A 25,817-nucleotide genomic window follows, 5' to 3' on the forward strand; every position below is an offset into this window, starting at 1 on the left:
AGGGGAAACAGACCTAGAGATGGAGCTCCAGGGAGGAGAGCTCTGCTGAAGGCCTCAGGGTGGCACTGCAGGGTGGGCCCTGCCCAGGGACCACGGCTCTGCTAGTCCCTTCCACAGAGCTGCCATGCCAATTACAGGGAAGCTGGGTGCCAACCAGAAGGAAATCCTGCCCTTCAGTTCTGAGGATGTCTTGAACATGGGGGAACAGACCTGTGAGATTTGGGAGGGAAGGAGAGAAGAAACCCCAGAAGGGTGTTCTCAGCTCTGGGCACCGCTGGGTCCTGCCCACAACCCTGGGGTCCTCTCCTCCATTTTCTCATGAGCCTCAGGAACAGAGCTGAAAGAAGCCCTAAAGGAAATAGCCAGGAGAAAAAGCAGAAGTTGGAGGCCTGGGGACTGGCCCAACCCAGAGGGGCCCCAGGTCCACCATTGTCTTGGCGTGGCAGCCCTGAAGGGGGAAAAATGAGCCCTTGGGCCCTGGCTGTGTGGCTGCCTTTGAATCTGCTGCTTCTCTGGCTCCCAGGTGAGGGATCTTCTTCCTGGGGGTGGGGTGGGGGCAGGAGATGGAAGGAGGGCAGGAGGGGGGGGAGGCTGTAGGGAGATATCACGTGAGGCATTCAAGCCTGGGCTCCTCTGTCCACACACCCTGGCTGAAGGCCTCACTCCTGGGAGGGAAGGGCCAGGGTGCCTCTGACTTTGGATGTACCCCGGTGTGGGGCAGGGCAGAGTGGGGGCCATGAAGAGGTGGGGGGGAGGGGAATGTATCCAGGTCCCCCCAGCCTGGGAGAAGAGTGGCCAGGAACAGACACCTAGGTGCTATGTGTTTGGGGAAGGTGCCTGTGGGTCACCAGATTTGGAGTGTAAGAGGAAGGGTGGGGACAGGGAAAGAAGGTTTCAGTCTCAGCTAAGCAGCTCCAGCCAGGGTGGCAGACATGAGACAGGGGTTCTGTGGAGGGCCATAGATCAGCTGTCCCACCAGCAGGGAGATGGGGCTGGGGAAGGAAACAGGTGGCAGAGCAAAGGGGGAGACTTTCATGAAGAGAAAAGGTAGAGGAGTCCGGCTAAGGACAAAGCCTCCTCCCTCAGAGTGGTCTCTGAGTCCTCCTTACCACAGACTCCTCAAACCGTCCTGCTGTCTTGTTGGACTAAATCCTAGAATTTCTTTGATTTAGAGCTAGGAAGCCAGCCTTTCCCCCTAACTCTGCCCATTTTGAACTCAGAGATTCTTGCTCTTGTTTGACTCTCTCTTGCTCAAGGTTGGTGCTCTACCACTGTAATTATAGCTCCACTTCTGGCTTTTTGGTGGTTAATTGAAGATAAGAGCTCACAGATTTCCCTTCCTGACTGGCTTCAAACCTCAATCCTCAGACCTCAGCCTCCTGAGTAGCCAGGATTATAGGCATGAGCCACTAGTGCCTGGCAATCAAAAGTTATTGAGGGGCTGGGAAGGTGGCTCAGTGGTAGAGTGCTTGCCTTGCATGCATGAGGCCCTGGGTTCAATTCCTCAACACCACATAAGCAAAAAAAAAAAAAAAAGTTATTGAGACCTCATCTTAAACAGTGAAAAACTGGGTATGGTTGTGTTTTCCTGTCATCCCAGGAGAAGTATAAATAGGAGGCTCGCTGGATGACAGGGGCACAAATGTAAGAATAACCTATATAAAAAATAACCAAAGCAGCAAGTACAGGTGGGAAAAACTGGCAGAGGTTGAAGGAAGGGGTGACATTGTCCAAAAAGAAATGTACTTACTACCTGACTTATGTACCTGTAACCCGTCTGTATACCACCTTTAGAATAGCAATAAAAAAATCTAAAAACAAAAGAAAGAAGCTAAGACAAAGGGCTGTCATTGAGGCTTAAGTGGTAGAGTACTCGGGTACTTGCCTTGCAAATGAGTGGCCCTGAGTTCAAGCCTCAGGATTGCCCCACTCCAAAGAATTCCAACCTAGGTAAAGAGTGGACCCCACCATTTCTGATGACAGGGCCTCTCAAGGGTCCCAGGAGGACAGACACACAGCCATGCCTCAGCTGGGTGTGTGGCCATCCCAAGGCCAGCTCCCAGCTCCCTGATTGGGGGGCAGCATTAGCTGCCAGCTTTGTGTCTGATAAGTGTTAGGGAAAATGGCAGATAGAATATTGGCAACCAAAAATGAGCTTAAGCTGGGGGCCAGTGGCTCATGCCTATAATCCTAGCAATTCAGGAGGCTAAGATCTGAGAATCATGGTTCAAAGCTGGCCCAGACAGGAAAGTCCATGAGACTCTTCTCTGCAATTAACCACCAGAAAACTGGAAGTGAAGCTATGGCTTAAGTGATAGAACCATCTGCCTTGAACAAAAAAAACTCAGGGAGAACACGTAGCCCCTGAGTTCAAGCACCAGTAATAGCACACACACCAAAAAAATAAAGAAAGAAAAGGAGAAAGGAAGAAAGAGAGAGAGAAAAGGAAGGAAGGGAGGGAAGGAGGGAGGGAGGGAGGGAGGAAAAAGAAAGAAAGAAAGAAAAAAGGAAGGAAGGAAGGGAGGGACGGAGGGAGGGAGGAAAAAGAAAGGAAAAAAGGAAGAAAGAAAGAAAGGAAGGAAGAAAGCTTACTTGAAAATTAAGTGAGCAGATCTGGGCCAGCTGAGTTGAGTCTGGGTGAATGAGGGATATTGTCACTGAGCCCTGCACTCAGAACTGTTTTGACCCACACCCTAATCAATTGTGTGCATTGCCCTTGTCAAAAAAGCCACCCTGCTCAGGTGTCTGTGGCTCACACCTGTAATCTTAGCTACTCAGGAGGCTGAATTCTGAGGATCATGGTTTGAAGCCAGTCCTGGCAGGAAAGTTCATGAGACTCTTTTCTCCAATAAACTACTCAAAAAAGCTGGCAGTGGTGCTGTCTCAAGTGGTAGAGCACTCACCTTGAGGAATAGAAGCTCAAGGACAGTGCTGAGGCCCAGAGTTCATGCAGCCAGATCCGCACAACTAAACAAAAGGCCTCCCTGCTTGGGTCTGGCTCCTCTCCCCCAGTGGGACCAGATGGGCTTGTGGTGGCTGCTGGGGGAGGGGCAGCATGTGTGAAAGCAGGGTGAGGACTCTGGGGGACTGAGGCTGAGGGGAGACACTGCTGGGTCAACCTTTTGGGTTGCTGGAGTGGTGCAAAGGGGTGATCTGGCTTGGAGGCCCTGACCCTGCCCATCTGTGAAGGCCCAGAACTGGGGCTTGTGTTTTCCAGGCTGTTGTCTTCTGAGAGGCCCCAGCAGAGTGACAGGCACCCAGGGCGGATCCCTGAGCCTGCAGTTCTGGTATGAGGAGAAATACAAGACATATAACAAATACTGGTGCAGAAGCTTACGTGTGCTAGGACGATGTCGGAATACTGTGGACACCAAAGACTCAGAGAGAGAAGTGAGCAGAGGCAGAATGTCCATCAGTGACCATCCTGAGGACCTCACCTTCACTGTGACCTTGAAGAACCTCTCTCTGGAGGACACAGGCTCTTACTGGTGTGGGATTGGTACACCCTGGCATGAAGGACCGGATGACTACTTCCGGGTTGCTGTGTCTGTGCTCCCAGGTGAGTCCCTCTCCTACCAGCACTGGGGCTGCCACAGAGGCTCAGGTGGGAAAAGCTGGGGGAGTAATCAGATCAGAGCCTGGGAGTCATTCTCTGTATGTGTGTGTCTGTGTGTATATGTATGTGTGTCCACAGGCATAGTGGAGCACCTGTTTTACTCAAGACCCTCTGTACAGCCAACTGACAGACTCAGGCCTGAACACCTCCTGGGCAGGGAAGAGGCAGTGGTCTTGACTACTTGATCCTTAACTGCCTTTCTGGCCTGAGGAGGGCCTTGTCCTTTCTGGAGTGTGGGGAGGGGGCAGAGGGGGTAGCGGAACAACCCTGTCTTCTGGTGGGAACAGGACTCCAGGACTTCTGTTCCCCTCTATCAAAGGCCGTCTGAGTAGACTCCACTGCCCTGTGGCTCCTGAGACCCCAGCCTCCCCACAGTGGTTATGGGACTCCTGAGTGAGCTCTGCAGGACACAGGAGGAAGCTGCTCAGACAATCATTGGGTTTCCTGTTCCCTGCAGGAAGCTTGCCCTGCCTCTCCAGGATGACCTGTCCCCTCTCTCCCTGGCACTTTTACTGTCCAGTACCTCCACTCAGACAGGGGGACAAGTGGCAAAGATTAGACACGGGCTCCTGGCTGTTGCAGACTGCAGGACTCCATGACTGCAGCCAACTCTTCCTGCATGGCGCCTCCATTCTGTTGGAGGTTAACTCCAAGAGAAGGGTCCAGGCTGGCCTTGGGGCTATAATGCTGTTCCTCAGAATCCTGCTTCTGGGTTTCAGTCTCTCCAGCATGAAGGTTTCCCTCCCACACTATAGTTCATACTGAAGAGTAAGAAACTACAACCCCACCAATGTCTCTGGGTCTCTGAAGGGCAAAGCTGTTGTCCTACTGGCCACCAGCTCCAACAGGTGTCTTTCTAGAATTTTCTTCCTGGCCACTTCCTCTGGAGGGAGGTATGCAGTGGGTGCTAGGGCCCCCAGCCTGGCTAACAGCGGGGGACAGGGAGGTGTGGACAGGGTGCTGTCGATCTGTGTGGCCCCACTGACCAGCCAGGCTCTCTTTTGAAGCCATTTGCCTGGCGTCAGGCACCAGCAACCCCAGTTATTCTGGGTCAGGGTTTGCACAGTAGACACCAAGCAGAGTGGAGGAGGAGGAAGGGAAAGGCATGCCTCTGGCTAGATGAAACCAATAGTTTCCCCTCCTCTGCTTTCCTCTCCTCTCCTCTCAATTCTTTCCTCTCCTCTCTCCTCCTGTCCAGTCCTCTCCTCTCCTCTCCTTTTCTTCCTTGTCCTACCCGTACCTCCTGCCCCACCTCCCACTTCCCTTCTCCTTATACCAGTCCTGGGGCTAGAACGCAGTAACTTGTACTCTCACTTGGCTTTTCCTACTCATGGCTGGCTGTTTACCACTTGTGCCCCAGCTCCATTTCTGAAATTTGGGGGGTAAACGTTGGGTAAGAGTCTCTTGGAGGGCTGGGAAGGTGGCTCAGTGGTAGAGCGCTTGCCTCGCATGCATGAAGCCCTGGGTTCAATTTCTCAGCACCACATAAACAGAAAAAGCAGGAAGTAGCTCTGTGGCTCAAATGGTAGGGTGCTAGCCTCGAGCTGAAGAGCTCAGGGATAGTGCCCAAGTCCAGAGTTCAAGCCCGACAACGCACAACAACAACAACAACAAAAAGAGTTTCTTGGATGTATCTGCCTAGGGTGGCTTTACACCTCAATCCTCAGATCTCAGCCTCCTGAGTAGCTCGGAGCAGAGGTGTGAGACTTGTCAACACTGTCTTTTCAAGATGCTTAAACTGTCCTGCCAAGAAAGACAGTGCTCCCGTCTGAACGTGGCCAGTGCGCCTTTACATGTGGCTAGAGGGGGCAGCTGGTCAGCCCTGGGTGTGTCCAGGGAGTTCACTGGCCCTGGGACCCCTGTCTGGTATGCCCCAGGGAACCTGGATGTGTGAATCAGAGCGGCAAAGCCCAGTGAGGACTGAGACAAGCATGGGGTCCCTGAAACTGCCTGTGCTTCACCTGACCACAGCCTCCAGTTCCAAGAACAACAGGAGCACCCTGGAGCCTCCCACCCTGAGGCCTCCCACCCTGGAGCCTCCACCAAAGGGGTCAGGCACCACAAGGAAGGCCATGCCAAGCCCCAGCCCACAGCCTGGGTAAGAGCCTGCCACTGGACCTGTGCCTTTGGGTGGTGGGGGAAGGGGGCTTGTGTCTCCCCCTGCTCAGCCCCTCCTGCATTTGCTAATCCCACCCCTAAGTGTGAGAAGCTCCCTGAGTGGCAGTTGCTGTTCTTAGGAGAGTGCTTGCTCAGTAGTCCCCTAGCCCCGTCCTGCTGAGTTGGAGCCTGTGCTCTCCCAGTTGGATCCACAGAGGGACAAATCAGCGCAGACGTCACCAGGCAACCACAGCAACCCAGCATGCAGCAGGAAGTGTTTGTCCCTTGGGTGTGGGGACAGGATGAGGGAAGGATGCTGGGAGGGTGTTGTGCACAGAGGAGGCTGGGTTGGTTAGAGGTCACCTGAGTGGAGGCCCACAGGGCTGAGGAGCCCAGGCCCTAGGAGTCTGGGGACAGTTTTCTATGCGAATGCCCTCTGCAGACACCAGGATGTGAGCCTGCTGCCTGACTCACACCCAGTGCAGATCCTCCATCAACCCCTGAGCAGCTGAGATGCTGTGCAGCACCCACCACCTGGTTGTGAACATGATCAAGAGACACAGAGGGGATGAATATAATCACAGCTCGTTAAACGCATGTAGGGAGGTGTGCACTTTGGTTACATGCATATACTGTCTGAGTTACTGTATATATTAATACATATAAAAACCAACAAAAAGATCAGAGGGGTGGCTCAAGTGATAGATTGCCTGCCCGAGAATGCAGCAGGTGCTTACTTCAAAACCCTACTACTCACTAGAAAAGCCCAGGAAACAAAAAGACCAGATGAGACCCCTTCCCCATGGGAAATGCTGTGTGGAGAGAGACTTTCACAACCATATCACTAACTCCTGAGCCCTCAGAGCAGTTCCCAAACGTGGAGGGCTCATTGTTTCCTGGCCACAGGTCCCTCCTGGAGGCCTGGGGTCCCTTCACATCATTCTTATGGCCACTTCCTACCTACATCCACAGTCCCAAGTTCAGGGGCCTGCTTTGGCTGTCAATCAGGGACAGAGGCGTTTCCTGCAGGCCGTGCTGTGCAGCCTGGGTCCCCGTGTGGATCACTGGACACAGGCCCTGCGTGTGGGCTGGGGTGGAGGGCAGAGCACAGCCCTCTTCTCCCTGGGGCAGGAGCTCACTACCAAGGCTTCTCCCACAGGTCCCTGCTGAGCAGCGTCCACTTCCTGCTGTTGGTTTTTCTGAAGCTGCCCCTGCTGCTGGGCATGCTCAGTGCGGTCCTCTGGGTGAACAGGCCTCTGAAGATCCCAAAGCAGCAGGTGGAGTAAACCGGATTATGAGCACCAGTGACATCTGTGGCAGCTACGTGGCCCCTTGAGGATAGAGACCACCTTCTAACCAGCAGATCTGTGCTTCCTTCACAATACTCTACACCTTCCAGAAATATCTGGGAAATGTCTTCTTGTGTTATATCAAATATATAAAAGAATATGCCTAATAAATAACATCTCTTTTTTTTTTTTTTTTGTCGGTCGTGGGCTTGAACTCTGGGCCTGGGTGCTGTCCCTCAGCTCTTCAGCTCAAGGCGAGCGCTCTACCACTTGAGCTATAGCGCCACTTCCAGTTTTCTGGTGGTTTATTGGAGATAGGAGTCTCACGGTCTCTCCTGCCCGGGCTGGCTTTGAACCAAGATCCTCAGATCTCAGCCTCCTGAGTAGCTAGGATTACAGGCGTGAGCCACCAGCGCCCGGCTAATAACATCTCTTTTAAAACAATAAGTCTCGGGGCTGGGAAGGTGGCTCAGTGGTAGAGTGCTTGCCTTGCATGCCTGAGGCCGTGAGTTTGATTCCTCAGCACCACATAAGCAAAAAGAAAAAAAGCCGGAAGTGGCGCTGTGACTCAAGTGGTAGAGCACTAGCCTTGAGCTGAAGAGCTGAGGGACAGCGCCCAGGCCCAGAGTTCAGGCCCACGACTGGACCAAAAAAAAAAAAAAAACAATAAGTCTCCTCCACACCCATGTGTTTTTATCAGGTTAAATAATAGAATGTGGCCAATACTAACAAACCCCTTTCTGATTTCCTGTGCCTGCTTCCTGCCTTCTGCAGACAGAACCAGCCCTGAGCTCCATGATCTTCATGCTATTTGCCTCAAAGGTTTTTCTAAATACAGGCTATATACGTGTTTACCCAGGGTATATTTTTTATTTTGTTTATATTTGTGGTTTATGTAAACAAATTGTGCATCCCCCCCCCCCGCAGCTCTAGGGATCAAACTCAAGGTTTCACAGATTGTTCTAAGCCAATATCCACCACTGAACTACCTCCAGTCCTTACAGCCATTTCCTTCCTTCCTGCCTTCCCCTTCCTTCCTTCCTTCTCTCTTTTGAACACAGGTCCTAGGCACTGTCATTGAGGTATTTTTGTTTGTTTGTTCGTTTTTCCTAAGGTGAGCACTCTACCACTTGAGCTATAGCTCTATTTCCAGCTCTTTGCTGGTTAATTGGAGATAAGAGTCTCATGGATTTTCCTACCCATGCTAGCTTCAAACTACAGCTCTCACATCTCAGCCTCCTGAGTAGCCAGGATTGCAGGCATGAGCCACTCACTCTCAGATTAAGAGACTTCATTTTTGAAACAGATCCCCACACGAATACTTCTGGCTTATTTTGCCATTATACAATCTACCAATATTTGCTCAGCAGCTGAGGCAGATGCTTTAGCAGCATGTTGGAAAATCAAATAAATGTGCTTAGCAAACAAGGCATGGACTGAAGATGAGGCCAAAGTGGTAGAGTGCCTGCCCTAGCAAGTGAAAGGTCCTGAGTTCAAATCCCAGTCCCACCACCACCACCAACAACAACAAAAGATGGAAAAGCAAATGAAACAAAACAAGAAAATCCATAGAAAACAAATACTCAAATAGTTTCCACGGGAGCACAGATAAGTGTGATCCTAAAAGTTAGCAAAGTTGGCAGTAGTTAAGTGGCTCCTCCAATGCTTCAATTCAAGCTACACTTGTGCCTTGCAGCTATGCGTTGGTACTAGCAATAGCACAGGCTGCTGAGTGAAGCTCCATCAGCTCTCCTGAAGCTAGGAGCAGAGCAAGGCCATGCTCCTCTCCACTGTGGCAGGAGGCCACGCTTCTGGATTTGCTGCATGAGTCACCATATTGGTCATGACTTCGCATTACAGAGAGTCGATCTCCGCAATCCACTGAAAGTAGAAGAGCATCACTCACACACGTGCATTTCTCTCCATCACAGCACACCACCATCGGATCCAGACCATCACTTCTTGGCCCCATCTGCCGGGTGAGTAATTCTCCTCACCTGGCCTTGCCCCCTTTTGCAGTAGGAGCTTTCCATGTGCAATCAATGCAATGAAATGCAATTGATGCCCCATGGCCTCCTTCATTCATGAAATACATAAATGTTTGTTCACTCAACTCATCTTCATTATCACAGACACTCTGTCCTTCAATACAATTATTTTAGCAATGATAGTAACCCGTTATTTGCTCCCATGAAAGGCAATATCACACAGTATCTGCCTGGCTCAGCTAGGATTCTCACTCCAGAGTCTTTTTTTTAACCAGGTCTGGGAATCACACTGGTGGTTCCTTTTTAATCTAAGCTTTGCATCTTCTGATCTGGGAAGCTACCTTCCATATCAAGCAAATACATGCTTAAATCACCCTTAGCCCCTATATCAAAGACACCGTTGGCATCAGAGATTTCAGGTACAGCTACCCAACATGGAAGCAGAAGGCATCCTTGGCTATATGCAAAGGTACCATGCCATGGATGCCTAAATTGGCAAGGGTTACTTAGGCACAGTGCGGAGGCATGCACAGGATAACCGTGGCCCTGGCCTCTGTCCTTGACCCCTTCTCCCAACCCCCAGAGAAGAAGATAGCTAGTGTCCTCAAGGATGTCAGCTTAAGAGCTTGTTCAGCTCAGGGTTGTTCTTCGATGACAATGATACCTGCCTTGTGTGAGAGAAGAGACGCAGGTACTCCTTGCTAGTTATTTACAAAGCTCACAACCTTTCCTACTATATCATACTGCATAATAAAAAAGCTACTTGGGAAAAGATCTAGGGTCCTTTGTCCTCTGAGAGGAGTGCACTCTGATTTCCCCCTTTCACTCCAGAGATTGTCCTTCCTTTCTTTGTTTCTTTCTTCTTTGTTTCTCTCTCTTTATTCTTTCTTTCTCTATGTTTCTTGTTTCCTTCCTTTCTTCTTTTTTTATTTTCTTTCTCTCTGTTTCTTTTTCCTTCCTTCCTTGCTTGCTTGCTTCCTTCCTTCCTTCATCTTTCCTTCCTTTCTTTCTTTCTCATATAGTGTTATCCCCCTTCTAGGAGCCTGTTCACCTTGCAGCACTGGACATGGTAGATTTTAAGACATGGCAGAGACATATAAAGGCTGTGGACCTGACACCCTCAACCTTCCTGGAATGTGGATACTGTAGAATGGTGCTATGATCATTATTCTGATTTGTAAATAAAGAAGCTGGGGCTCCACCCAGCCACCAGTGAAAAGCAGGGGGTGCACTTGGGTAGGGAAACTCCTCATGGCTCAGGCATGTGTGGCTCTCAAAAACTTTCCAAAGGTTTATTTTTGTTTGTTCACTTGTTATTTTTTTCCTCTCTGTATCACAGGCTGACCTCAGACTTAAAAATCTTCCTGTCTCAGCCTCTTAGGTGTGGCATCACAGGAAGCCCCCCAACACCCAACACACCAAAAAGTTCTAATATGTATGGCGTGAGCCTTGGCAGTATTCTCCTAAAGAGATGTGGTTAGCCTGACTAGGAAGTGGCATTCGGCCTGTGCTCTTTCCGCTCCACCCTAGAGCCCCCTTCACCACAGGGCCATTTCTGTTTCATCTATTTAGCACCACCCCAACTCGTGCTCACACACCCTGACCCCTGGATGCACCATGAGGAAAGGTGAGCCTCCTCCTCTCCTAAGAGCAGGAATCCTGGGAAGGGTTTAGAGTCACATCCTTGGGCCCCCTCCCCTGTGGCTAAAACAAGTGCTCAGAAAGGGTTCTCACTAGCTGGGAGTCTTGGGGTGCTAGTCCCCAACCCAGAGCTTGCTGAAGAACCAAACCTTAAGGTGGTAGGAAAGCTTGAAATTTGCTTCCCTCCCTGCCTTTGTCTTCTCAACCCTCCAGGTGAAGTGAGCAGGTGTTTTCTACATCTTTACACCTGTAGCCCCACCCCGGCCCTCTTCTGGGGCAGCTCAGCAGCGGCAAGAAGTGGAGCAGCAGCCTGCCCACATAGAGATCCAGTGAGTGGACAGTTCCCAGTTGGTTGCAATCTTTTTGATCTGCTGACCATCTGATAAAAAAAAAAACAACCCTCTGGTTTTTGTCCACTATCAGTCAGGAAACAGAGACCCCAGAGCCCAACTTTCAGCAACCACCTTCATGAGGTACTGACCACTTAGACTGCCTTGGAGATCAGATCTCCCCCTCCCCTTCCCTAGAGGGGTGTACGTGTGTGTGTATGTGTGTGTGTGTGTGTGTGTTGGTACTGAGGTTTGAACTCTGAGCCTCCTGCTCTTGCTGTTTCATTCAAGGCTGGTTTCCTACCAGTTGAGCCACTTCTGGCTTTTTGTTAGTTAACTGGAGATAAGAGTCTCCTGTATTTGTATGTCCTGGTTGGCTTTGAATCTTGATCTTCAGAGTTCAGCCTCCTCAGTAGCTAGGATTACAGGTATGAGTCAGCAGTACCTAGGTCAAGTATTAGATTTTGTCAAAGGCTTTTTCTTCATCTATGAGATGATGATCATGTGACTGGTTCTTTAGTTTATTAACCTGCTGTTTATGTTGAACCATCCTTGCCTTCCTGGAATAAAACCAAACCAACTTGATTATGGTATATGATCTTTTCAATGTGTTGTTGAATTCACTTTGCAAGAATTTGCATCTATGTTTATCAAAGGAATTTGTCTATAATTGTGTGTGTGTGTGTGTGTGTGTGTGTGTGAGAGAGAGAGAGAGAGAGATCAGTGATCCATGCTGCTATTGTTCCTTCTTCTGATTGTGCCACCCATCAGCTTACTCCCTCTCCCTGAACCTATTTTTCACCAAGGTATAAAGTGATATAGGGATATTGTACCCATCTTAAGTGTTCAGCTAGTTACATTTGACAGGCTTACATGATGTTACTACTACACCTTGGTTCTCCCTGCTGGGTAGGGTTTGTAAGAGGACTGGGAGGCCTTTCTAGTTCTTAGATCCCAGCTGCATTTCTGTGACCTGAGAGCTACACTAGGCTCTGGGCTCCTTTCTCCCATTCTGTGGGGGAGCCTAAGGCTGTGGGGTTTCCAGTGGTTCCTGATTTCCTAGAGTCTTACATTTTTACCTGGAAGAGGTCTGTTATGAGCACCATGACAAGCCAGTGTGGATGGTGCCCTAGAGACTGAGGGTCACATTGAACATCCAAGTGTCTGAGCCCCTCAAGGGACCTCAAGGCTGGGTTTGATTCCCCAGGAGTGGGCAAGGAGGAAGCATGGGTCCAGCAGAGAAGCAGGCAGGCAACATGGGCTAGGTCAGACCACTGTAGCTAGTCTCACCCATCTCCTGGAGAAGAGAAACCAGAAACTTCCAGTCCTCAGACAGGCGCTATCGCCCCTCTCCTGACAACTTGTTTTACCCATCTGGCTCTGTTTGCTTCTTGGGGTCTTAATCACAAGTTGTATAGGTTTAGCCCCAATTGAAGCACTGGTCTGCAGGGGGCATGCTCAGGCACTCTCCCTGCCCTCATGGGCTAACTCAGCTGTCAAGTTTTTCTTTCTACCATGGGGCACAGACCTGCTTCTCAGCAGGTGGGGCTCAGATTTTGAGGTACATTGGAGTGGCCCATGGGCTAAGGCTGTCCCTGAGAGGTTTGGGGGCTCAGAGAAGAAAGAGAGGGGTAGGTACCTGTGCAGACAGGAGGTGACCCTGACTTTACCACCTTGGACCTTGAAACCCATGCAGGAGCCCCCAGTTCATCTACACCCCACATCTTTTGTGGAGACCCTCCACTTTTCAGGACTCAATAGCCACTGGTATCAGCATCCTTCCCACGGGCCTCTAGTCCTGCATCCATATTGGAAAGAGCCTCTTCCTAGGTCTGGGGTTTTGTGGCTGGTGCAGGAAGCCCCTGGGAAAGGGGCTCAGCCCTTGGGTCCTTGGCTTGGTCATCCTTCCTACAAATTCCCGTTAGTGATGAGCATCAGGGAGGGACAGGAAGGCATCACTTCCTCAATATCCTGGCACCCCTTGCCACATGGTCATCTGTGTCTTTTGGGTCTGTTGGCAGGTGGGTTGAAGGAGGGGCGTGGCAGGGACTGACACGGGAAAGCTTCTCTTTCAATCATTCAGTGCCTCTCCCTGGTCCTAAGAGGAGGATTATATCCCATAGGTGATTTGCTAAGCATTCTCCTCATACCTATAGACCTAATTGTGTGTGTGTGTGTGTGTGTGTGTGTGTGTGTGTGTGCATGTGCATGGGCATGTGTGTGTTTGTATGTGCACCCCCATACTGGGCTTGGACTCAGAGCATGGGCACAGTCTCTGAGCTTCTTTTGCTCAAAGCTAGCACTCTTCTACTACTTGAATCACAGCTCCACTTCTGACTTTTTTTTCTGGTACTTTAGGAGTGATAAGAGTCTCATAGACTTTCCTAATTGGCCTGGCTTCAAACCTTAATCCTCAGCTCTCAGACTCTGGAGTAGATACAGGTATAAGCCACCAGCACCGAGCTGGACACATGGATGTTGTAGGGACTCTGCTGTCTTGTCCACATAGACTCCACCCGTACCCACATGCAGGCCATAACAGCAACCCCATCTTACAAAGACAGCCCCGTGAACATGAAACTAGCGTTTTAGATGCCAGGTCAAAACTCCTGGGCTTCCACTGTCACATCTGCCCATGCCCCTACAAACCATATAAAAAGACCTGGCAAAGGGCAGAAAAGGACTTGCTGGGTGGCATGGGAGTCATTGGTAGGCAGTACTTCAGTTCCTCAGCCGCCAATCTCCTGGGGCACAGATACAAGCTATAGTTTTTGTTTGTTTGTTTGTTTTGTTTCGTTTTGTTTTTTGGTCAGTCGTGGGGCTTGAACTCTGGGCCTGGGAGGTGTCTCTCAGCTCTTCAGCTCAAGGCAAGGTCTCTACCACGTGAGCCACAGTGCCACTTCTGACTTTTTTCTTTTTGCTTATATGGTGCTGAGGAATCAAACCCAGGGCCCCATGCATGCAAGGCAAGCACTCTACCATTGAGCCACCTTCCCAGTCCTACAAGCTATAGTTTTAAACAAAGCATTGGAGGAGGAAGATGCTGGTGGCTCACACCAGTAATCCTAGCAACTCAGAAGGCTGAGATGTAAGGAGGTCTGAAGGCAGTCCTGGCACAAAAATTAATTAATTAATTATTCTAAAAAGGCTGAGGTCCGATGAGTCCTTGCGTAGGTCCACTGGGTACAACACCAGAGGGAAGGTCAGAGCCTTCCTGAGGACCTTCCAGCCAAAGAGAAGCCATATATCCAAGACCAGGAACACTGATAGATCCTGAGGCCACTGTGCTAATTTGGAGGGAACAGACCTAGAGCTGGGGCTCCTGGGAGGGGAGCTCTGCTGGAGACCTCATAGTGAGCACTGAATGGTGGGCCCTGCAGGGTGAGCTCCACCCAGGCTCCACTTCTTCCTCCTACAGGGCTGCCATGCTGACCACAGGGAAGCTGGGTGCCAACCAGAAGGAAATCCTGCACTCCTGTCCAGAGGATGTCTTGAACATGGGGGAGCAGATCTGTGAGATTTGGGAAGGGGGGAGAGAGGAAACCCCAGAAGGGTGTTCTCAGCTCTGGGGCACCGCTGGGTCCTGCCCACCACCCTGGGGTCCTCTCCCACCCTCTTATCAGCCTGGAGCTGCCTGAGCCCACTCAGCTTCCTCCATTTTCTCACGAGCCTCAGGAACAGAGCTGAAAGAAGCCCTAAAGGAAACAGCCAGGAGAAAAAGCAGAAGTTGGAGGCCTGGGGACTGGCCCAGCCCAGAGGGGCCCCTGGTCCACCATTGTCTTGGCGTGGCAGCCGGTGGCTTCAGGGGGAAAAATGAGCCCTTGGGCCCTGGCTGTGTGGCTGCCTTTGAATCTGCTGCTTCTCTGGCTCCCAGGTGAGGGGTCTTCATCCTGGGGGTGGGGGGGGTAGGAGATGGAAGGAGGGCAGGAGGGGGGGAGGCTGTAGGGAGATATCACGTGAGGCATTCAAGCCTGGACCCCTCTGTCCACACACCCTGGTGCCCTGTGTCCACCATATGGGAGGGACTGGCTGCAGGCCTCACTCCTGGGAGGGAAGGGCCAGGGTGCCTCTGACTTTGGATGTACCCCGGTGTGGGGAAGGGCAGAGTGGGGACCATGGAGAGGTGTGGGGGGAGGGGAAGGTATCCAGGTCCCCCCAGCCTGGGAGAAGAGTGGCCAGGAACAGACACCTAGGTGCTATGTGTTTTGGGAAGGTGCCTGTGGGTCACCAGATTTGGGGTGTAAGAGGAAGGGTGGGGACAGGGAAAGAAGGTTTCAGTCTCAGCTAAGCAGCTCCAGCCAGGGCAACTCCAGGCTGCAGTTGAGGGACAGGAGTCCTGCGTGGAGGGGAGATGGGGCTGGGGAAGGGAACAGGTAGCAGGGCCAGTCGGGGAGAGACTTTCATGAAGCCAGAGGGTGGAGGAGTCCCATCAAGGACAAAGCCTCCTCCCTCAGATTGGTCTCTGAGTCCTCCTTACCACAGACTCCTCAAACAGTCCTGCTGTCTTGTTGGACTAAGTCCCAGAATTTCTTAGTGCTAGGAAGCCAGCCTTTCTCCCCACTGTATCCCATGTTCATGTGTGCCAGTACTGGGGCTTGAACTCAGAGATTCTTGCTCTTGTTTGACTCTCTTTTGTTCAAGGCTGGTGCTCTACCACTGTAATTATAGCTCCACTTCCGGCTTTTTGGTGGTTCATTGGAGATAACAGTCTCACAGATTTCCCTGCCTAGACTGGCTTTGAACCTCAATCCTCAGATCTCAGCCTCCTGAGTAGCCAGGATTATACGCATGAGCGCCTGGCAGTCAAAAGTTATTGAGACCTCATCTCAAACAGTGAAAAGCTGGATATGGTTGTGTTTTCCTGTCAGGAGAAGTATAAATAAGAGGATCACTGGATGACTGGGCACAAATGTAAGAATAAACTATGTCAAAAATGACCAAAGCAGCAGGTACAGGAGGGAAAAACTGGGAGAGAAGGAAGGGGTGACATTGTCCAAAAGGAAATGTACTTATTACCTGACTTATGTAATGGTAACCCCTCTATACATCACCTTTAGGATAACAATTTTTTAAAATCTAAAAAAAGAAAGAAGCTAAGCCAAAGGGCTGTAATTGTGGTTTAAGTGGTAGAGTATCTGCCTTGCAAATGAGAGGCCCTGAGTTCAAACCTCAGTATTGCCCCACTCCAGGTTAATAAAATGAAAGAATTCCAACCTAGGTAAAGAGTGGACCCCACCATTTCTGATGACAGGGCCTCTCCAGGGTCCCAGGAGGACAGACACACAGCCATGCCTCAGCCGGGCGTGTGGCCATCCCAAGGCCAGCTCCAAGCTCCCTGATCAGGGGCAGCATTAGCTTCATGTCAGCACTCTCCCAGCTTTGTATCTGAGAACTGGTTGAGAAAATGGCAGACATAATATTGGCAATCAGAAATGAGCTTAAGCTGGGGGCTAGTGGCTCATGCCTATAATCCTAGCAATTCAGGAGTTTAAGATCTGAGAATCATGCTTCAAAGCCAGCCCAGACAGGAAAGTCCATGAGACTCTTATCTGCAATTAACCACCAGAAAAGCCAAAAGTGAAGCTATGGCTCAAGTGGTAGAGCCATCTGCCTTGAACAAAAAAAGGTCATGGAGAACACTTAGGCCCCAGAAATCTCACACACACACACACACACACACACACACGCACACACACGTACACACCCACACGCACACACACACACAATATTTCTTTAAAAGGAAGGAAGGAAAAAAGAAAGAGCAAGAAAGAAAGAAAGAAGAGAGAGAGAAAGGAGAGAGAATGAGAGAGGGAGGGAGGGATGGAGGAGGGAAGAAAGGAAGGAAGGAAGGAAGGAAGGGAGGGAGGGAAGAAGGGAGGGAGGGAAAGAAAGAAAGAAAGAAAGAAAGAAAGAAAGAAAGAAAGAAAGAAAGAAAGAAAGAAAGAAAGAAAGAAAGAAAGAAGTGAGCAGATCTGGGCCAGCTGAGTTGAGTCTGGGTGAATGAGGGATATTGTCACTGAGCCCTGCACTCAGAACTGTTTTGACCCACACCCTAATCAATTGTGTGCATTGCCCTTGTCAAAAAAGCCACCCTGCTCAGGTGTCTGTGGCTCACACCTGTAATCTTAGCTATTCAGGAGGCTGAGATCTGAGGATCATGGTTTGAAGCCAGTCCTGGCAGGAAAGTTCATGAGACTCTTTTCTCCAATAAACTACTCAAAAAAGCTGGCAGTGGTGCTGTGTCTCAAGTGGTAGAGCACTCACCTTGAGGAAAAGAAGCTCAGGGGCAGTGCTGAGGACCAGAGTTCATGCAGCCAGATCTGCACAACAAAACAAAAGGCCTCCCTGCTTGGGTCTGGCTCCTCTCCCTCAGTGGGACCAGATGGGCTTGTGGTGGCTGCTGGGGGAGGGGTAGCATGTGTGAAAGCAGGGTGAGGACTCTGGGGGACTGAGGCTGAGGGGAGACACTGCTGGGTCAACCTCTTGGGTTGCTGGAGTGGTGCAAAGGGGTGATCTGGCTTGGAGGCTCTGACCCCGCCCATCTGTGAAGGCCCAGAACTGGGGCTTGTGTTTTCCAGGCTGCTGTCTTCTGAGAGGCCCCAGCAGAGTGACAGGCACCCAGGGTGGATCCCTGAGCCTGCAGTGCTGGTATGAGGAGAAATACAAGACATATAACAAATACTGGTGCAGAAGCTCAAGTGTGCTAGGACGATGTGAGAATACTGTGAAGACCAAAGACTCAGAGAGAGAAGTGAGCAGAGGCAGAATGTCCATCAGTGACCATCCTGAGAACCTCACCTTCACTGTGACCTTCAAGAACCTCTCTCTGGAGGACTCAGGCTCTTACTGGTGTGGGATTCACATACCCTGGCATGAAGGACCGGATGACTCCTTCCTGGTTTCGGTGTCTGTGCTCCCATATGAGCCCCCCTCCTACCAGCCCGGGGGCTGCCACAGAAACTCAGGTAGGAGAAGCTGGGGCAGGAATCAGATCAGAGCCTGGGAGCCATTCTGGGGGGTAGGGGAGGAGGAGAAAGAGAAGTAGAGGGGGGAAGGGAGGGAGAGAGGGTGGGGAGAGAGAGAGGGAGAGAGGGGGAAAGAGAGAGAAGAAATAGAGACAGAGAAAGAGATAGAGACAGAGACAAAGAGACAGAGAGAGAAACAGAGAGAGACAGGGACAGGCAGGGACCCGATGGTGGTGACGGTGCTTTGTGCAGAGCGGGCTTGGACAAGTGACAAGTCAGATTTGCAGTTAGATAATCATGTCCAGTGGAGTGCGGCTGGGGCTGGGGAGGATGGGGAGGTGACTGGGGCTCTGGGCAGGACCTGCCTTCAGGAGCAGGACACAGGTGCGCCTGTTGGGGGTGGGGCAGTACCTAAAGCCCTTTGGGAAATAATCACTGGGGCCAGGAGGGTCCTGGGGTGGCTCTGGCCCAGGTTTCCATCCTGCTCCATTCTGAGCGAGTACTGAGTATGAAATCAAACCCAAAAGGCCTTGCCAGTGATGAGGGAATGGAGGAGATGCCCGAGTCTGATTGGTGATTTTTGCTTCCAGTAACAACACCAGTAGCCAAGACCTCAACAACCACAACCAGAGCTCCTACTGTGCCACCCACCAGCCCAGCCGAAAACCGTCCTACCCAAGGATCAAGCAGCCAGGGGAATAACCACAAGGGCCAGGGCCCATGGTAAGGCCCCAAGTCCCTGATCTCACACAACCCTGAATGTCCAGAGTACCTGGTTCTCAGATAAGTAAAGTGAGGCGCAGAGGGGTAAAGCAATTTTCCAGCTGCATGACTTCATGATGGAGGGTTGGGTTCAGTTTTACCCAAACCCTGAAATCTTGGGTTCTTTCTCTAAGAAGGACTTCCTAATTTGGGGACAGGCAGGGTAGGGGGGGTGCTCACTTATATTGTGCCCACAGATATTGTTTTGTTTTGTTTGTTTGTTTTGGGTCCGGTCGAGGGGCCTGAACTCTGGGCCTGGGCTCTGTCCCTCAGCTCTTCAGCTCAAGGCTAGTGCTCTACCACTTGAGCCACAGTGCCACTTCCGGCTTTTTTCTTTTTGCTTATGTGGTGCTGAGGAATCGAAGCCAGGGCCTCAGGCATGCAAGGCAAGCGCTCTACCACTGAGCCACCTTCCGCCCCCCCACAGATATTCTGACAACATCTGTTGACTGTTGAGAAAATGGTTATGAGCCATTTCTGGGGTTCGGATACTCCCCATTCTGACACCACTGGCCACCGCAATTTCACCCTGGTGCTGCCACAGACCCCACAATCCAGAGCCACGACCACCCCCAAACCCCTTAGGAAGTTCCAGCTGCCCTAAGGCTACCCCACCCCAGTTGCCGTGGGTTGAGTCATTCATTAGCCTCAGTACTCCCACCGTTTCATCACGAAGGCTAAAATGATCCAGATCGACTTAAGAAAGAGACCCATGGTGAGGGCTAGATCCTGTACCTGGGTGATGGGGTCAGGGATCCTGGAATCTCCAAGCACTGACCCACTAGAAGCCACCGGTCCTCCTTGGTTGGGGTTTTACTACCTGGACTGTGATTGGTTGAATCATTAACATGTGACTGCCATTCATCCTGACATTCAGTCCCTTTCCTTTCCCTGGAGGCGGGGCTAGTCAAAACCCAGGTCGTATCCCTGGTCTTCTCAGTTTACTCAAGGGTGACCCACAAGCAAATATACTTGTAGGACCTGGGACAGAGGCCAGTCACATAGCTCAAGCCCTTCATCTCAACCCAATCAGAGTCCTAGCCAGAGTCTCAGGGTTAATGTCAGACAAGGAAAAATTCAGGCCTCCAATATTCCACTTCCAGAGTTTATTGTGCAGGTGCCCAGGAGAGGCAGAGGTCAGCCTGGAGTTTGTGCAGTTCTGTGGTGTGTGTGTGTGTGTGTGTGTGTGTGTGTGTGTGTGTGTTGTAAGCGTCTGACTGCATATATCTATTTGAAAGCTCATGAGAGGGCTGGGATGTGGCTCAGTGGTCGAGCGCTTGCTCAGCATGCGCAAGGCCCCTGGTGCTAGCTCCAGCACCAAAAGAGCTGGAAGTCAGGGAGGCTGGTGTCCTGGGGACTCCTCACACTGCTCTCCTTGCTGATGCTCCTGCTGCTTCTGTTTGTGGCCACTGCGCTGCTGGTCTGCAGGATGCTTCAGAGACGGGTCAAAGGTGAGTTTGCTCTCTCCCTGCTCCCACCACCCCACAGGGGCACAACCTAACCGCAGGGTCTTCGTCAGTGAATACAAACCTCAGACCACCCAGACCACATAACCCGATGGGGCCCCTCTCCAGGCTGGAAGGTGGTGGTCTAAAGGAGCCATGTTTGCTGGGGATGTGCAGATGCTGACTCTCGGCCAGCTTCTTCTGGTTTAAAGCCTTTACATGACCTCCACGCTCCCAAAATGCTGCCCTGTAGGGCAGTCGGGCCTCTACCATGTGGTCTTTTTTATTTTTCCATGTTGGTGCCAGTCCTGGGGCTCAAACTCAGGGACTGGGTGTTGTCCCTGAGCTTTTGTGGTCAAGGCTAGTGCTCTACCACATGACCCACTTCTGGATTTTTTTTAAAGTTAATTTAAGAGTCTCATGGATTTTCCTTCCCTGGCTGGGTTTGACCTGAGATCCTCAGATCTCAGCCTCCCGAGTAGCTAGGATTACAGGCGTGAGTCACCGGTGCCCCACTTTAAGCCCCTTCTTACAGTTGCTTTTCCTTCTGTGTTTGGTCTAAAGCTGGAGTGCCATCCCTTGCCTCTCCCTGGCTCATCCCTTCCGAACTCCAGATTTCCTTCCCCAGGACCTCCCCGGGGTGTGGCCAGCTCCTGTGGCATCTCCCGGTGGGCTCTCTGTGGCTTGGCTGTCATTACCACTTCCCTGGCAAACCTGTGTGCACTCCTTCAGGTCCTGGCCGTGACTCCGGAAGGTTTGAGGGCAATATCTGCTCATCAGGGTGTGGTTTAATAGCTCCGTACCAGCTGTACACTGGTGGTTCATGCCTGTAATCCTAGCTACTCAGAAGCTGAGATCTGACATTCATGGCTTGAAGACAGCCTGGGCAGGAAAGTCTGTGAGACTCTGACCTCCAATTAACCACCCAAAAGCTAGAAGAGGAGCTGAGACTTAAGTGGTAGAGCACCAGCCTTGAGCCAAAAAATCTAAGGGACAGTGCCGATGGAGACCGAGTTCAAACTTCTGTTATTGTGTGTGTGCATTAGTACCAACACAGAAAGAGAGAGAGAGAGAGAGAGAGAACTACATGCTAGAAGAACATGCTAGATTATTACAGAGACAGGACAGGTGGAGATTTAGCCTCCTCTGCTTGGCAGGCAGTTCCCAGCCATCTCCAGGGAGCCTCAGTCTTTCTCCCTGGATTGAGCCTTTGGGTGGAGATTTGAGGATTCTGGGGACCCCAGCAGAGGAGGGGGATTCTCAGCTCAGCCCTTTAGATTCTTGTACCCCAATGCAATAGAAGATTTCCAGGTAAAGAGACAGGGCAAGGCAGATTTACTCAGCAAGTAAAGCAAAAAGAACAGCTGTATTTCGGGGCTGCAGCATGGCTCAAGTGACAGAGCACATGTCTTGCAAGTGTAAGGCTCTGAGTTCCATCCCCAGGATTGAAAAACAACGACGACAACAATAAGAACAACGAAGCAGATGTGCTTCGCAGGCAACGCACTGGATGTGGGAAGGCAAAGCTGAATTGGGTGCAGACAGATGACGTTGGTACACTGAGCATTCGAACGTCAGGGTGCCGCTGCTAGATAAAATGGCTGAGGGTGCTCTGGCTGACCATAATCTCAGCTCTGTCTCTGCCAGGGGTCCCAGGAAGGTGTTACAGCTGCCATCACTGGAAGTGATCTGATCCCCTGATCTGGGTTCAGCCTCTTCATCAGAGGTGCTGCCTTCGTTTTAGGGGGTATTCTGCTGTTCATCAGGGAGGGGGGTAATTTTGGCCCTTTTGTTATGAAGATGTTCTCTATCAGTTGTGTGTGTGTGTGTGTGTGTGTGTGTGTGTGTGTGTGTCGTGGGGCATGAACTCTGGGCCTGGGCACTGTCCCTGTGCCCTTCAGCTCAAGGTTAGTGCTCTACTACTTGAGCCAAAGCACCACTTCTGGTTTTCTGGTGGTTCATTGGAGATAAGAGTCTCACGGACTTTCCTGTCCAGTCTGGCTCTGAACCACAATCCTTAGATCTCAGCCCCCTGAGTAGCTAGGATTACAGGCGTGAGCCATCTGTGCCTGGCTTATCTATGACTCTGGATGTGCCCAGGGTCCAGTGACAAGAGAAGAGAGATCCAGGAAGAAATGGAGGCAGCCATGTCAGAATTTTTATCCTGCTTTTAGTTTATTTGTGGACTAGCCTAAGAAGTGCAGGGTATTTTGTTGTCTTGTTTTGTTGTGCCAGTATTGGGACTCGAATTCAAGGTCTGGGAACTGTCCTTTTGCTTTATTCGCTCAAAACTGGTGTTCTACCGTTTGAGCCACAATTTCACTTCCAGTTTTTTGGTGGTTGATTGGATATTTGAGTCTCACATACTTTCCTGCCTGGGCTGGCTTTGAGCCACTATCCTCAGATCTCAGCCTCCTGAGTAACTAGGATTACAGGCGTGAGTCACCAGCACCCATCTCTTGCAGTTGTTTAAGGATCCATTATAACGGATTCCCAGGGTAAATGACTTTATTTTACTATTTTATTTCATTGAGACAAGGCCTTGCTTTGTAGCCCAGGCTGGTATCCAATTCTGAATTCCTCCTCAAGTGCTGGTGTTACAGGCATGCACCACCACACCTGGCCTCTCAGGGAAATCTTTGTCCACCGTGGCTAACAATGAGGCTGGGCAGCAAAGATGGGCTTGCACATCACGTACTCCACAGCTGCGGAGACAGGGATCAGGGGACGCAGCCGCACGCTCACCCCTGGCGGCTTTTGGGGTGGCTTGCCAGAAAGGTCAGCCTCAGCTGACCTCAGCACTGGTGTGGAAAGAGAATCACTTCCTCTTCCCATGGGTCTGCCCCTGCTGTGTCCCCTGAAGCCTTTCCTCAGGAGGTTCAGTCCTCACGTGGAAATGGGCCCCGCCCGCACATGGGGTTTCCCAGCCTCGGCTCTGGGAGTTCCAGGGGACCCTTGGAGGGCCGTTCACCTAGAAAGGCTCTGGATCCTAAGTAGCCTCTGTGTGTGTGTGTGTGTGTGTGTGTGTGTGTGTGTGTGTGTGTGTGTGTGTGTGTGTGTGTGTGTGCAGGTACTGAGGCTTGAACTCAGGGCCTCACACTCTTCACTTGGCTTTTTCGCTCAAGGCGAGTGCTGTGTCACTTTGAGCCCCAGCTGCACTTCTGGTTTTCTGGCGGTTCAAAGCCAGGCCAGGCAGGAAAGTCCGTGAGACGCTTATCTCCAATAAACCACCAGAACTCAGCCTTCTGAGTAGTTAAGATTACAGGCATGAGCCCCTGGCACCCAGCCATAATTTCTCTTTTAAACCTATAATTTTACACTTCATATACAGTCTTTTCTCCTGCTAGTAAATGTTCTAAAGACTATGGCTGAGGTCTTCAGAGAAGAGCCTTTCTGAGAGGGGGGGGAGGGGAGCGCATAAGGGTTCCTGCTTCTGCTTGTGTTCCTTTGCTCCAGGGTCCACCTCCCTCTTCTCTTGTCTCTTAGCTCGTGAACCTCCAGATCTGTCACAGAACCTCAGGCAGGTAAGGGGGGCTGTGGTAGGCGGTTCCCCAGGGAGGGGAGCCTGGCGATGGGTGGGGGCGTGGTCGGACATTCCCATGAGCCTGTGGAGGTGAAGGTAGCTGTGGGGAGGGGCATGTGGTCAGGGCAGAGAAAGCACTGGTCCCTGGGGCCTGTGTGGGGTTCTGGCCATCTGCTCTGTCCCCCTGTGGGGCGAGTGAAGAGGGAGGGACACAGGAGCTGACCTCACTGGGGAGCACCCGCTGCCTGGAGAGGACTGAGGGTGGTGGCCCCGTGGGAAGGGTGAGCTGGCACCCGGATCTCAGGGAGGGGGGCGTTGGAGCTGTCTGCAGAGAAGCAGGGGGAGAGGGGGGCTGGGGCAGGGACCCCAGGACACCTCCTGTCCACCCCACCGTAGGCTGCTGAGCCGAGCGAGCCCCAGTACGCCAATCTACAGCTGCACACATGGGCCCTGCGGGAAGGGCCAGCGCCACCCAGGCCGGCGGAGGTAGAATACAGCACCGTGGTGAGTGAGCCCGGCCCTGGCACGAGGGCCCCGACCGGTGGGAAGGAAGCCGCGCGGGAGGTGGCAATGGGCAAAGGGGAGGCAGGGCCTGGTCCAGGCCGGCCTCACAGAGAGGCCAGGGTGGAGGCTCGGAGAAGAGCTTGGGGTCATTGTGGCTGGAGGTTGGGATTATGGGAACGGCCAGGTCAGACAGCATGTATTATGAATATACATACCACAGCTCCAAGGTGAAGGGTCGTGACCTTCTATGTTGCTCCCCAGGTTGCTGCTCTCTACTCTGCTTCTTAGATTTCTGCCCAGGACCCTGTGTGGCCAACACGTCGCCCACATGGTCACTTAAAATGGGATGATGGGATGGGGTCTATGCGGGAGATTCAAGCAAGGCTGGGGAGAGACGCATTCAGATGGGGGGTATTGGGGTGGGGGGCCGGGGCCCTCCAATCCTCCAAGTCCCAACCCCAGCCTACAAGAAGAAAAGCTCTTCTCAGACGTGCTGAGGGATGCCATGGAGGTTGCTGGTGGAGGCTGGGTGACTGACACCATTGCTGGAATGTTCTAGAAAAGTGACTCATCTCCTTATCTAATCTGTCTATTCTGGTACCATTTACCCCAGATGGCTGTGTCTACACCACATAAGGGAACTGGGGCGTCTTGACCCGCTCCTCTCGGGATCCAGAGCACCATGTCCCCTCTGCCTGACCTGTCACCTTGCCTGTTGGCTGGGAGCCCAGCACCCCACTTTTACCCCCAGGGTCTCAGAGTCCCTGGCTGTGGCTAGTTCCTGGATGGTCCATCTTTCCTCGGGTCACACGGCCTCCAGTCCTCTAGGGCTCTGGGACCAGCCTGAGCTGGCGTGGTGACTCACCCGGGGAAGAGGATGGAGGCAGATCTCTCCTCCACCAGGCCCCTTGGAGATGAGGCCCAGCCTGTGTCCCCAGCACCAGGATCTAACCACAGAGCTACAACCCCACAGGGGCCCGTCTGCCAGCTGCGCTCTTCCTAGAGGGCCAGGGTCCCCACAGCCACTTCCGAGTCCACAGAAAGGGGACCCCGTTGTAACATTGTCAGGACATACCATCAAGGGAGCCCCAAGGCACTTGGGGGAGCCCCACCAGTGCTCTAACCCTCTCCAGGCCTCAGTTTCCTTGTAGAATGGACCTGGACGGTCCACCCTGGGGGCCCCAGGAACACCCCCACCCCAGCCCCGGTGGAGAGGAGGAGCTGGGTGGGCAGGAGAGCAGAGCCCAGTCCTGGAAAGAGCGCGAGGCCCAGAGGCTGGGGCCTCCCGTGATGAAGCCTACCCACCCCCTCCCTTGTTCACCCCTCCCTGAGCCTGAGCTCTCTCCCCACAGGCTTGCCCCACCACAGAAGATCTTCACTATAGCTCAGTGGTGTTTAACGCTGAGAAGCAGGACTCAAACACCAAGAGACCCCAGGAGGAAGCAGAGTACAGCATGATACAGGAGCCGGGGAAAACCCCTAGGCGTCCCCCACCACCCTCTTAGCCCTCTCCCCTCCCGGGCTCCTGGGCTCCCCATAGGCTGCTTCTCCTGGGCGTCACTGAGGCTTCACAGGGACAGCAGGAAGCTCCTTCCTTCCTTCCTTCCTTCCTTCCTTCCTTCCTTCCTTCCTTCCTTCCTTCCTTTCTTTCTTTCTTT

At 52.0% G+C, this 25,817-nt stretch overlaps 2 protein-coding genes across 4 annotated transcripts; both read left to right on the forward strand.

Moving 5' to 3' along the window:
- The first annotated feature begins 317 nt into the window (after positions 1-317).
- Cd300c (CD300c molecule) lies at positions 318-7,164 on the forward strand. Of its 2 annotated transcripts, none has more exons than XM_013036139.1 (4): positions 318-523; positions 3,218-3,604; positions 5,588-5,714; positions 6,873-7,164. In XM_013036139.1, the coding sequence occupies exons 1-4, from the start codon at positions 319-321 to the stop codon at positions 6,997-6,999; spliced, it is 846 nt and encodes a 281-aa protein (XP_012891593.1). In that variant the 5' UTR covers position 318; the 3' UTR covers positions 7,000-7,164. The 2 variants fall into 2 exon arrangements, with proteins under 2 accessions (XP_012891593.1, XP_012891598.1); XM_013036144.1 differs by having other exon boundaries at positions 3,218-3,559.
- Positions 375-25,817, forward strand: Cd300a (CD300a molecule). 2 transcript variants are annotated; one of them, XM_013036130.1, is made up of 10 exons: positions 375-439; positions 3,936-3,938; positions 11,252-11,255; positions 14,753-14,834; positions 17,539-17,925; positions 18,516-18,649; positions 20,045-20,138; positions 23,619-23,656; positions 24,052-24,159; positions 25,512-25,817. In XM_013036130.1, the coding sequence occupies exons 4-10, from the start codon at positions 14,774-14,776 to the stop codon at positions 25,662-25,664; spliced, it is 975 nt and encodes a 324-aa protein (XP_012891584.1). In that variant the 5' UTR covers positions 375-439; positions 3,936-3,938; positions 11,252-11,255; positions 14,753-14,773; the 3' UTR covers positions 25,665-25,817. The 2 variants fall into 2 exon arrangements, with proteins under 2 accessions (XP_012891584.1, XP_012891575.1); XM_013036121.1 differs by lacking the exons at positions 375-439; positions 3,936-3,938; positions 11,252-11,255 and adding an exon at positions 10,582-10,617 and having other exon boundaries at positions 14,379-14,834.

Source organism: Dipodomys ordii, unplaced genomic scaffold, assembly GCF_000151885.1.
Source record: "Dipodomys ordii isolate 6190 unplaced genomic scaffold, Dord_2.0 Scaffold7, whole genome shotgun sequence".
NCBI classification, from domain to species: Eukaryota; Metazoa; Chordata; class Mammalia; order Rodentia; family Heteromyidae; genus Dipodomys; species Dipodomys ordii.

Coding starts and splice junctions, on each gene's coding strand:
- Cd300c (XM_013036139.1), top strand. CDS start 319: ATGAGCCTCAGGAACAGAGCTGAAAGAAGCCCTAAAGGAAATAGCCAG. Junction 524..3,217: donor GCTGCTTCTCTGGCTCCCAG/GTGAGGGATCTT, acceptor TGTGTTTTCCAG/GCTGTTGTCTTCTGAGAGGC. Junction 5,715..6,872: donor AGCCCCAGCCCACAGCCTGG/GTAAGAGCCTGC, acceptor CTTCTCCCACAG/GTCCCTGCTGAGCAGCGTCC.
- Cd300a (XM_013036130.1), top strand. CDS start 14,774: ATGAGCCCTTGGGCCCTGGCTGTGTGGCTGCCTTTGAATCTGCTGCTT. Junction 14,835..17,538: donor GCTGCTTCTCTGGCTCCCAG/GTGAGGGGTCTT, acceptor TGTGTTTTCCAG/GCTGCTGTCTTCTGAGAGGC. Junction 23,657..24,051: donor TGTCACAGAACCTCAGGCAG/GTAAGGGGGGCT, acceptor ACCCCACCGTAG/GCTGCTGAGCCGAGCGAGCC.